General features: G+C 40.4%; 1 protein-coding gene across 1 annotated transcript; it reads right to left on the reverse strand.

Annotated features, from left to right (window-relative positions):
- Positions 1 to 993: 993 nt before the first annotated feature.
- ccp110 (centriolar coiled-coil protein 110) lies at positions 994 to 12,804 on the reverse strand. The gene is made up of 14 exons (XM_080775728.1): positions 12,666 to 12,804; positions 11,523 to 11,688; positions 10,339 to 10,467; positions 7,979 to 9,179; positions 7,747 to 7,868; positions 7,388 to 7,508; positions 6,816 to 6,925; positions 6,400 to 6,516; positions 5,591 to 5,692; positions 5,357 to 5,473; positions 4,496 to 4,569; positions 2,737 to 2,805; positions 2,476 to 2,562; positions 994 to 1,788 (listed from the first exon to the last, which is right to left on the reverse strand). The coding sequence occupies exons 2-14, from the start codon at positions 11,661 to 11,663 to the stop codon at positions 1,713 to 1,715; spliced, it is 2,466 nt and encodes an 821-aa protein (XP_080631854.1). The 5' UTR covers positions 11,664 to 11,688; positions 12,666 to 12,804; the 3' UTR covers positions 994 to 1,712.
- Positions 12,805 to 13,120: the final 316 nt, after the last annotated feature.

The raw sequence follows: 13,120 nt of genomic DNA on the forward strand, positions 1-13,120 counted from the left end.
AATGTCCTGTGTAAAAATGATGCTGTTAAACAGGCATTTTTATATATCAGCCCTAAAGATACATTTAAATAAATATCAAACTGTATTATGTACTAATAAATGGGAATGGGATAAATCTTGGTTAGAGCATGTATTGTGAAACTATGATTGGGTTCTGGATCAAGAGCGTCTGCTAAATGCCTAAATTGTACTTTTTTTAAAAATAGGGTAGTATTTGGTGTATTTGTAGTAATCTAGTGTTGATGGTGTTTTCTCTTAGTGTATTCATTTTGAAATGCAAAGGATGTAATCTGTATGCTTTTATTGGCGGAACCAGTGTATATGAATAGTTTTTGTCATACAAGTACAAAGGGCACAGACCTCTTTTGTATTTGTGAGTTGTTTGTTTATTTTAAAGGTGATGATTCTGATGCCTTTTATTGATGCTTACTATATGATCAATATAATATGTAAGAAAAGCATATAATTCAATAAAGGTTATACAATTATAATTATTGTCTTTGCAACTACATACATAATTGTGTCCAACCTCTCTGAAGGATGACGGTTACATTTCACTAGATGATTCGAGAGGACTCTTTGTGAACCCAGAATGTTAAGTAAAGTTCTGCAATCCATTCTGAAGATACTGGAAGGTTTGGTCTAGCAATTTGATCATTTCTTTGGAAATGTAGTACATGTAAACATATTACATACAGTACATGTCATTTTTATATAGTAGGCTCTAAGCTAAGGCTATGTTTAGTCAATACTTCTTGAAAAGATGATGTAATGTAATGTAATGTAAAAAATAGCACTTAACCGATTTAAATAAATATTATTAGTATAGGCTATATATAATGTTTTTGATCAGTCACAGAATATTGATGAAGTTCTAATAATAATCATTCAACATTGTGTACAAATATTCTCATTTTATTTGGCATTGATCTTAGCGAAGCAAACAAAACTGAACACTGAAATGTTTGAACATACTGTAAATACTAGGTTGATACAAATTCAGCACCATCAAAGAGGTGTAGATTCCAGAGTTCTTCAGCATAAAACATTTGAAATATTATAATGTACTTGTGAATGTGTCCATGGCAACTACCATTTGTGATGGCCAGCACAAGACCGATATTTATTAACACAATTAAAAGCGAAGGCAAGTATACTAGATACTACTAGATACTAGAACACAACTGGCCAAATGTGCCAGATTATGACACAACATAGCAGGGATATTCATTTCTCTTAGGCACACGTTTTCAAATGGCATCCCTTTATCAACAACAGTCTTATTACAGTAGCTTACATAAAAGTATCTTACGTTTTTTTCTATTAATAATTTACTTTAAATCCATCAATCTTAGAGTTAACTATTACAGTATATCCCACACAAGGCATCTGCTTAAGCAAAAACTTAAGCACATGAAAGGACAACTTCACCCATTTAAAACCCAGGCTTGTGGAGCTTTTCCAGCACTGAGAGCCATAATTGACTGGGAAGTGTTATTAACGTGTTTACTTCCCCCATGTTTAAAAGTTAGCGAATTTGCCTTTTAAAGTATTTTTTAACAAATCAGTAATCACTGCGAGATAGCAAGGTGTGTGGTATCAACAATAAATAAGGTAGCGTGTGGTACTGCATACAATCATTACAACTTTATAAAGTAGATTAGCAGCGTTTTTATTCAAGTTCACATGTCAGGGAATGTAGGAGTCTCCTGTTAGCCCAGAGAGTGCTGCTTCTTCAGGCTGTCTGACCGCCTCACTCTCTCCTCTGGGGTCTTCCTGTACCAGCTCCTGACGGAGAAACAGTGACACCACACTTTAAACCAACGGTTCCCAAACGTTTTAGCCCGTAATCCAAAAGAGAAATTAGACGTTTGCCTGGGATCCAAACTAGTGAAAATAGCAGATCTACAATCTCACAAAGTATGAGCTTGTACAGTAGATCTATTTTCACTACTTCTTAAACATTTATTTTCTTATTCATGGAATTTCTTGGATTTTTATTAATTTTTTCCTGAAATTATTGAATTTTGTTTTCAATCGTTGAATGTTGCTTCTTTTTGGGAATGTTTGTTGTAAATATTTTTGAAATAATAATAATAATTAAAAACCAAATGTAGGAAACAAAACATAAGGGACCCATACAAGTGGTGCTCAAACTTTTTCATGTAAAAATTATTATGTATTTGGCCGCAGACACCCCCCCCCCCCCATCTCAAAATAGTTTGTTCCAGAGACCCCGATAAGCAAAATGTTAAAAAAATTCACTTTAAATAAAATAATTTTCAGATATTTGCAAAAATGTTCACAATTTCTCAAAGATTGCACGAAAATATAGCTCAAATCTAAAATGACACAGATGCTTTGCCAGTTTTAATAGAGAACCCAAACCAAAAAGCATTGTTTAAACTAACACTTGAGACATTTGAATTAAACATCACAGAGCCAGAGATGTGTGTAAAGAAGGGGTCTACTGACCCCTGGCGGTTTAGCTGTCCTGGGGAGGGAGAGTTCTGTACTTGTCCTGGGGAGGGAGAGTTCTGTCCTTGGCTTGGTTTCAGAATCCTAGGAGAGAGAGAGAGAGAGAGAGATAGAGAGAGAGAGAGGGGGGGGGGGGGGGGGGGGGGGGCAATGTACATCAGTGACATTTAGATGACAGAGGGAGAACAAACCCTGAATAAGACTTGACAATGGTTCTGTTTAATAGAACATAGAACTCCAGAGGTCTACGTATGGTACCTGTTGGTAGTAGGACTCTTTGATTTCTGTTGTATAATCTTCCTGACCTGGGCTGGAGATTCACCAACTCTGGAAAAAAAACAAATAAAAAGAACATAGCTGATTACATCAACCACTGTAATCACTTATAACTTATAAGCATAGAAGGACAACATAAGCAAAACTATTTGTAATTATTATTTGTTTTGAAACCATGTCACTAAGACGGGCACAATGTTTCAATGGTGTTGAAGTGTATATGTGACTCAGATATATAGAGTCAGGATTCAATTCAATTATTTCAGTTTGTTGGCACATTTAGCAATAATTGTGGATCTACTGATGAGGTGATGTCTGCTCATTTTATGCAACATACATCGGCACTTTATGGAGTTTGAACAAAAAACAGGACATTTTAAATCTATTAAAGAATCAAGAAAATATAAAGAATAAGAGCAGAAAATGTGCTGAAAATCTGTTCATGACTATACTGTATATAGTACAGTATACACCCTGCAACAGTGCACCCCATCCCATTCCCAGTGGTTCTTCTGAAACCATCTGTTTTTCTGTTCTTTCACATTTCACTGCATCCAGCCATCACCAATGTTTCTATTTGTCCCAATGAATGCAGTGCTTATGAACCAATGTTTGTATTTGTCCCTATGAATGCAGTGCTTATTGACTAATGATTCTATTTGTCCCTATGAATGCAGTGTTTATTAACTAATGTTTCTATTTGTCCCTGTCAGAAAGCCTGTCAGTGCCGCCTAGTGGTCTGACCTGGTATTGGCTGGTAAATTTCCACAGGCAGTCAAATTAGGCAGTTTAGCATGGTCAGTCAGTCCAACCTGTTGAGAGCTGTGTATTGTATTTGTTTTCTCCAATTGTATCTTCTGTGCGTTCTTTAATCAAAGTAAGTACTACGTTTGGGTCATAAGTGTTACTTTAGTAGTTAAATAATATCTGTGACTCTGTATATTAGGTTTTGATAGTTTGTTTGGTTAATTGACAGCACATGGTTGTTTGGTTTGTTTAGCTCCCTACTGCCTGTAGTCCGTTTGTATGCTGTTTATGTTACTCTGTGTTACAGTATTTAATTATTTATGTGTTTATCAACATTTGGACCGTTTTGGCCTTAATGTGTTATATTATATACCACATGGAGTGTTGATTTCCTTGTAGAACTATACAACTCGTATTGTTAGAGTTTAACATGCATAGTTTGGGTTTAATAATTGTGTAGCCTACCAATGTTTGATGGCCTTTCAATATAATTGTGCATACGGCATATCTGTTGTTTTGTGATTGCATCAATCTTGCTGTGGCTATTTAAGTGGATATTTCAGTTAATATTCAAGTTCATGTTACTGATACTATTCTTTATTTCTGTTTATTGTTTATTCCAGACCACACACACACATACATCATTGTAGAAAATAAATCTGCTGAAGATATCCCTTCTCCGGAACCTAATTCTTTGATCAGAATTAAGTCCATATTGTCCGCCTCAACCAGTGTTTAATTTAAGTAACCGGAGGTGTCCCCCTCAGTTACAGTCCCTATGAATGCAGTGCTTATGAACTAATGTTTCTATTTGTCTCTATGAATGCAGTGCTTATGAACTAATGTTTCTATTTGTCCCTGTGTGACGTTGTCTGGAAATGCGTCTATGGGGTACCTGAGGTGGGGTTCCCACCTCTGAAGAAGAGCAAAATTACTGCTGTGCAAATATAGTTCAACATTCAAGCTATGAAACACTTAACCGTGCTCATCTCACCTCTTTTTTCTGTCCATTGACCTCTGAGTAGCAGCAGACAGTGTCACCTTCTCCTTGGGGCATTTGGCTTTCTCCTGTGGATGAAACAAACAGATCATCAGCAAAACAATGATTATGGCGTGTAATTTCCAATGATGAAACTGACTTATTTTCCCCTGTAGTGTACCTGTAGACTGTGATTGGTTTAAATTACAACCACTTAATTTGTGGTTATTATTATACTTTGTTAACCAGGGTCCCCCAAGACTTTATATTAGTGGTTCTCAAACTTTGTGAATTCAAGGACTCCCACAACTTTGGGATAACTTTGTAATAATATTATGCTATTGGCTGTTTGTATTCTTTTTGGAAAAATATAAAAAGATACTCCTGTGGAAAGGCTATATTATTTTACTTATATTGACCCTATAAACTATTTAGTATATGTAAGGTTTTGCCCACTCAAATGGTACCTTGTCAGATAATCCCCACATATCCTACAACAACTTCTGTGAACTGACTTCACTGTAGTAGCTTTTCATAAATTATATTTGTACTTAGGCTGTCTGCTGTCATGAAAGTTTATAGTTAGAGATATTCAAAGTCCAGCCATCTGTTGTCCAGCCTCTCCCACCCCTCACTGGGGAAGATTCTGGGAGGAAAACAGAAACGGGGTGAGTTGTCTTGTTACCACACTGACGTGGGTCAACGTGCAACAAGACATCACACCGCAAGGACAACGCTAAAACCGTCTTACTCTTGACCCTTTGGTGTGGTTAGGGCTTAAGTCTTCAAGTATTTTCCCCCTTGTAGATCTGTTATTTTTGCAGAATGTTCACCCCAGAATAGGGACGTTCATGTGGTTAACAGCAAGCTGGTTACCATCTCTCGTAGCCTCCTCTCTGCACAGAGCTCCCTGTCTTGCTGCAGCAGTGCTAGTCGCTCCTCCAGAGGCATCTCAAAGAAGATGTCATGGACGTCATAAAGGGCTGCGCGTAACTGAGGGACAAGAAATAAACACCTGTTGCTGCTCTGGTCTTTTGGTCACACTATTACAACTATTGAAAACATGTAGCTATAATCGCCCGCAGAGTTCAACAAGGCGCGTGTGTTTACCTGGGCTCTAACTCTTTCCTGTAGGGAGAGGTCCTGTGATGAGACTTTGTGTCTCCTCTGTGGATGTTCAGTCTTGAATGTGTGGATGAACTCCTGCGTGTCCTGAGCAGACAAACATATATACCGGTAAGTACATAAACATAGCAGTTTCAACAGGTTACTTGACCCACCATTACTATAGTAGATGGGGAGTAAGTAGCTTATCTGAGAAAGGTGCTTCTCTTACAGAGCTATTGAAAGGCAGTGCTCAGCTTCAATTGGTAATGTTGAAAACAACAACCCCAAGCCAGAACTCTTGGTTTACTAATGGACTCAGAGCTGAATTTCCACAGCCACATTAAGACAATTACAAACCAAGTCAGCTACTAATTAGGAATATATCAAGGATTAAAGTACTGTCTCAGCAGGAAAACCCCATCCATGCATTTATCGTGATTCTTCAGCAGACTTAACTACTGTAATTAAATGGTGTCTCTACAGGTCTCCCTAAAAACATCAGACAGCTGCAGTTGATTCAGAATGCTATTGTTCAGGTCTTCAACTCTTCACTAGTAAGGCCAAAAAAGTATCATATCACTCAATTTCTTAGATATTTACACTGGCTTTCTGTCTGACAAATAATTGATTTAAAAATACTATGGTTGGTTTATAAAGATGGATGGCATACAGCCAGAATACATATCTGATCTTCTGCTAATATGTTATGAACCGTCCAGACCTCTCCGATCGTCTGGGACAGGTCTGCTTTGGATGTGCACACTGGTGAGTTTGTGTGTACATGTGTGTGTATGTGTGTGCACTGCACTCACCAGCACAGTCTGGCGGAGGTGTTTGACTTTCTCTGTCTTGAGCAGTCTGCGGGTGAGGAAGCCACGGGTGATAGCACCTAGTCGACATAGCGCCCTCTGCTGTTCAGCAGTAAGTACCTGGTGAATGCAAGAAAATAGAATGAAAATGTTATGAGAGACTATGGGATATATATCTTTTACAATTTTACTATTTAAAAAAAACTTAAAAAATTGTTCAAATAGCTGCTCTATAAGCTCACAGCGTGTAGATGTAGATCGGCTAGTTGAACTATTTTAAAATGATTTTCAAAATGGTAAGAAATGGCAAATAAGTTTAGGGATAAGGTGGCGCAAGATGGAGCCCTATATGTATGCAAGTGGAGATAAAGACTAAAGAGTGCAGGGATGTGAGCTAAAGCTGTCAAAATGTCCCTCACCTGGCTGAGCCTCGCCCGGGGCTTGTTAGCACCCCAGGTGGGTCCCCACAGGTAGACAGGAGACTGGAGACAGGGGGAGGGAACAGTGGAGCTGAGAGGAGAAGGGAAACCTGAGGAGGATAATAAAAGAGACTATGAGCTTTCACATACATGTTAGAACTTAGAAGTGTATAAAAAATAGAGGGTTACTTTACTGGTTTGTACAGTACAGTACAGTTCATCTAACACTGTTTTTGTCATCTAACAAACCCAACAGAGAGTTGATTTATGAAAACATAAACCATAGCTTTTTGTCAATGCTGATGTACTAACATAAAGGCTCATGTCTCATATGGAAGAATACGTTCTATCAACTTGGTCCCTTGTTAGGAACATTCCTTACTGAGTTCTCATTTTGTCAGAAATGTTGAATTTAAAACGAGGTAGGAAGTTTGCGTCAAGTGACTTAACGTAAAGTTGAATGCAAGTGCGGTGCCTATGGTAATCAAGAGGCCATGGTTCCAATCTACCTAGGAAGCATCCCTGCAAACAAGAAACAGCCAAAATAAAAGATTAGATTAGACTGTACCTACCTATATGACCTGGTGAGCGCTCAGCCGGGGTGTGGGCAGGACTTAAAGCAGGATAGTCACTCACAGACCTACGATCCCACCCACCTGCATCCCCACTCAGAAGTCGGTCACATCCATTCTCCTAAAACACGTGTATACGCCAAATGTCAAAATCTCACTTCTTTGGGCCAGCTACAAAAATGTGAATGCCTTGAGCACTGCACCATCCATGTTCAGGCCAATAAATAGTGTTCTTTTAGTGTATGTGACATAACTTGTATAGCTCCAATAGGAAAAAGACTTCAAACTAATACTGTAGTGTTATATCCTTTGTTGTACTACATGTTTTGAGCCGATAAGGTGTAATATCCCATCCTGACCTGTCTGAGGCGGTGTTGTTCTTTCTCCTGCTCAGCCAAGAGCAGAGACATCTGCAGGACATGCTCTTCCTCCAGCCTCCTCTGCATGTCTTCCAGAGCCTGAACTCGCTGGTGTGTCTCCACTGAAGATGATGACACACACACACACACACACACACACACACACAGTTAGACTTCAGTTCATCCAAAGGAAACGTTTTTAAGAGAAACTGATTGTAAGCAAAGCAGTCACCTGACTGGTGCTCAGTGGGATTTCTGAGGGAGGCTGGAGTGATCCTGCCATTGTTTGGCCCTTGAGGGCCATTGGTCTCCATCTTGAATTGGACCTGATACAGCTCAGTGGTCACATGGGGCCTCAGCAGGGAGGGCGAGGGATTCTCCACCTCATATGACTGGTTCAGGGGCGCTGCTGGACTCCAACGGCTCGGGGGCAAGCGTGTGACTCCTGCCATGAAGCGCGGGGCCCTCTCCTGGCTGCGGTCCACGTGGTCGACTCCAAAGAGGGGGTTGAAGGGATGCAGCTGACTGTCAAGGGTATGACAGCGCCGACGAAACCCCGGAGCCATATAATCACAGGGTCCCACTGGACTGGGTGAGGGGCCTGAAGCACTGAGGGGGCTACACATCTCACCAAGCGGACTGGAAGTGCAATGACTGGATCGACGACTGCTACTTCTGCCGCCAAGCCCACCTCCTCCGCCCCCCACCGCCACGCCCCAGTGATCAGTCGACCTCATTCCTGCTGACAACCCCTCTCCCCAGGCCGCCACACCGGCACTTTCTCCTGACCTTACTGGACTTCTGGGGATGAGGTCTGCCGGGTCAATGGGGAAGGAAATGTGGATGTTACCCGCAGAGACCGGGCGGGGCCGGCGCCTGTGTTCACGAGGACTGAGGCTGGGTTCTGGACTGGGGAGGTGAGTGTAAGACTCCGGCAGACTAGGTGAGAGGCTTCCAGACGGGTGGGTCTTGGTCTGAGGTGGGCCGACAGGGCTGTGACACAGGCTGAATCCAAACTCTATGCCGGTGTCTCCCAGTGGACTACAGGTGTCATTCTCCTTGTCAGAGAGGCTCTCAGGCAGTGGTGTATGGCTGACCTTGTTGAGGACCTTCGGCCCTTGTCGGCTCTGCTCTCTCTCCACATAGTCTCTGGATCTTTTCAGCAGGCTGTCGAGACTCATGTCCTCCTCTTCTTCACTCTTCTCATCATTCTCCTTCACTTCCTCCTCTCCTCTGTAGCCGTTGGTGAAAGAGGGGGACTTAGGATGAGGGTTGATGGCATGGTCACTTGTTTGATGCTCAAACGCAGGGTTCCTCTGCAGTCCAGGTGTGTCAGTGACCAAGGTGTAGCTATTCACTATCTCAGTTTTAGGAGAGGGACAACATGGAGGAGTTGGCTGTTTGTCGCTCTCCTTATTTGGCACTCTGTGTACCTGTTTAAGGACAGTTAAGTAATCATTACATCAATCACATTTTAGCACTTCCTACTGCCTGATCTGATGCCAAATCTAATCATATTATTGTAAATCAAATAATTTTAATTAAATAGTTTTGCCAGCTAGACTTATCTTCCTCATTACTAGCTAAATGAGCTCATTTGTGATGTTTTGTGCTGAACTTTCCTAAGATGCTTTGTGTGTGGTGCAAACATGGCAAGGCAAGTGATTTCAAAACCTGAAAATATTTTCTTGTGGATAATATTTCAACAATTTGAGGTGACAAGGCCAGGCTGTCGTCAGGTTAAAATAGTTGTCTAGTAAGTAGAATGTAGGAAGGGTTGAGAGTGAGACAGACAACAGTAATCAACACTGAAGTGCCACAAGAGATTGCAAGTCAGACTGTCATTCAACTTTTGAGCTATATTTGGGGCCTGACACACAGACCTAATTAATAGAAAAGGGCACACTGAAAGCCACACCCCTGAGTCGGGAAAACAATATGGTGAAGCCAAAAAACAAAAACAGACTACATGGAACCTTTCAACTGTATTTAATGATTATGTCTAACTTAAGGATTATTTCAATAGTCTCTTCTCTCAAAAGAGAGCTCAGTACAACTAAACAGTGTTAACTTGAAACATTGTCCTTCATTACCTGTCTCAAGCAAACTAGGCTTTTTCTGCATACAGTACAGACCCGTACAGACCCGTTCTGGACTATCACAAACCATTGCATGGCTGAATGGGGCTTACTAATATGTAACTTAAGCTCAAAAAAAAAAAAAAAAAAAGAATTACTGTTTACTGTATGGAAACATAGCAGTGACTCCCATAGCATCCCTAACATCTAATTGCCTGAATATTTTTTTTCCCCCTCCTCATAGGCTTTTGTCTTTTTGTTCATGAGAACATAATACTTGAAATCTGTGTAATTAGATCTGTTATTAACATAAAACAACCAATAGTAACAACATGGAGCACAATCGATTGGGAACAGATATCATATATAATTATATATTGAGGCATGAGATAACTTTTGAGTACTTAGAAAAGCGTTATATACTGTAAACATAGTATTATTATTATTAATATTAACAAGTCCTCCCATTCAACCATGTCCATGTCTGTGACTAGGGTTTGAACCCTCTGCTAACCTGAGTTTGGTGGAGAATGTCCTGGACCCTGGTCAACAGACTGTTCCTCTGCTGGGTCTGTTTCTCCATCTCTAGCTGGATAGCCCTCTGTCTATAGTCGCACATCTCCCTGCGTTGCTCCACGTTCAACTGGAAACACAATACACACAAACGCAAAAGAAAAGTTGAGTGACTTTGTAACACATCTTACCTCAGGTTTCATTTCTGGCATGAGGAGAGGTTTTGCATTTCTTTCATAGACACCCTTCAACTTTCACTGGCCTCTGTGAGAGCCTGTCACTGATCCAGCTCATTCATCTGGTCTGTTCCTGTAAACTCATTTAGTCAGCAGTCAGAAGCAGGCCATGCTCCTCCTGACTGACATGAATCAGCCTGGTTGTTCCTCAGCAGTTATCCTCTCTCTTGCGCATCTAAGCTCACATGCTTCAGAGCACAGTACAGTACATCAGAGCACAGTTACTTACAGTAGTACATCGGTTTTTTTCAACATGCAACCTTAAATCAAATTAACCACTTTCAACCTAACATCCCTATTTTGGGCATGTGATATTTTCTTCTTTTTTTTTTGTGTGTGATATGCAGAAGCTACATATTTTCACGATATACACATGCAGCTTTAACTTCAGTGTATCTCTAGCAGTGGTGACGGTGATTTTCGAAAGGAACATGCAAAGTGTGTGCAAGACGTTCAGACCTAACCTAGAAATCATTAAATTCATCAGTCATTATGGTATATCAGATTAAATAGACAGCTTTTCTTCACCAAGATTGGTGTAAAATGTGAACTTTGGTAGTTTTTGGTAGCAGTAAGGTTTGCCTTATTTCATCCCTTGCAGTGTGACTGACTATTGCACATGCATTACATCACAACGTTGAAACGATATATATTTCAGCCCTAGTCTGTGTTACTGTTCAGATGCAACTGCCAATTTTATAAGCTACCAGTTAAGCTGTATTCGCCTGATATCTCAAATGTAACTACTTCCTGTTTGGACAGATAGAATGACAAGAATCAATGTGAGTTAACAGGTTCTGGGTAGTAGGGTAGGATACGAACAGCCCAAAATCTGGAATGGGAACCAATTATCTAAATCACAACTGTTGTAAAGGGAATGGCCATCAAATAAATATTACGTTATATCCATTTACTCAACTTGCAGGTCTCTATTATTTCAGTTCCTTACCAGAGGTGAAAGCACAGCCCTTCCATGGAAATGGATGAAAGTAGAGACAGGTTTAAAGGGACAGCATGACACCATCTTCTTGGATTTCTCCTCCTGCAGTATGGTGAGATTTCGTAGACAGAAGTCCTCATAGCTGTCCATCGCTGAGTGTCTACACCTTCACACTCTGTTTGGGAACAGGAAACACACGTCGTGTAGCCTCGTCATGCAAATGTGATGTTTACTGGAGATACATTTATATGTCGCTGGAATGTGAACACACTTGAATGCAAAGCAACGGCCGTGTTTGTGGTGCGGGAGCCATGAGGAGGATGCAGGTTACTATAGACAACACTATCTGTGATTGTTAAACTATGAGCAACTGGCAGAGCAAGATAAGCACAACAAAAGAGGGTCTGTCTGCCCCATAACAACAGAATCACACACATTCCAGCCATTCTATTCTGTGAGGCGAGGTTCTGTGTTTACTCCCATTTCCAGACTAATGGCAGGCAATGAGGGATCACATATCTAATCAATAAGTGTACTGTAGCTATTTCTGAAATGCTTGTCAGCAAAGGCAATGGGATAGCATCCATGCATATCCTTTCTACGAGACCATGCCATTTCTAAACTGATTAATACAAAATATAAGCTATATTTAAGGACATATTTTTACACAAGATTTGTGCACAAAATACATCTCAAGAAATACAATATACAGATGCATCACATAGCTAAATCTTATATAGTATTATAATAGCATACTAGCCTAATATAATAGCAGTATCTGTTTGCTTCAGCGTCAGAGATTTCATATTTGATCTTTCCTCCCAACATATTAAATGTGATATTAATGGATTTCAAGCTTCTCATTTCAAAGAGGTTTATATAGCCTAATTAGCCTGCAGTAGGTGCAATCACTCAGCCTAGGCTACAATACAACGATATAGGATATAGCCAGCTATGCCTACAGTAGCTACTCTGTTATAATAAACAGCATTGATATAGCTTCGATCTTAAAGGTAGTCATTTGACAAACATATAAGGCCACGCTAGGAACAACATTTGAATCTAAAATAGATATACCAACCATCCTGTATTGCTGCAGATGTGCCAAAGCAGAATGACATTTCATGATTCACAGCTGCCTTTTTGTCTTACCTTGGTTTCAACGTCGCATTAGCAAATGGGAAAAAGCGCCGCGTTTCTCCTTTTATTCAGATAAGCATGTACTCTTTTTATCAACGTTAGTCGCCACTGATGATTTATGTTTTCTTCTGTCTTCTCCTTTCCATCGAGTTGAGTGGGTTCCTTCCCATCTTCATCTGTCTGTCTGCCACTCTTCCGGGCCACAACAGCGCCTCCTAGCAACAGCACATGGGCTCCGTTCCATTTCAGCCCTAAGGCCATCTCCATGTTACCTTTACAGGAGCTTATATTAACCTCGCGTGTCGAGTGACTCGCGACTCGCGTCCAACTTGATTGAATCCATACAATACATACAATCAACATCAACAAGAATTGGCTTGATGCTCGATTTATTACCAATTGCCATTATTATAATTACGAGTTTTGACCTATGGTTTTGACAGAGTACAGTACTGACTGTCTGACTC

Source organism: Protomyctophum bolini, assembly GCF_963924005.1.
Source record: "Protomyctophum bolini genome assembly, chromosome: 11".
Taxonomy (NCBI): Eukaryota; Metazoa; Chordata; class Actinopteri; order Myctophiformes; family Myctophidae; genus Protomyctophum; species Protomyctophum bolini.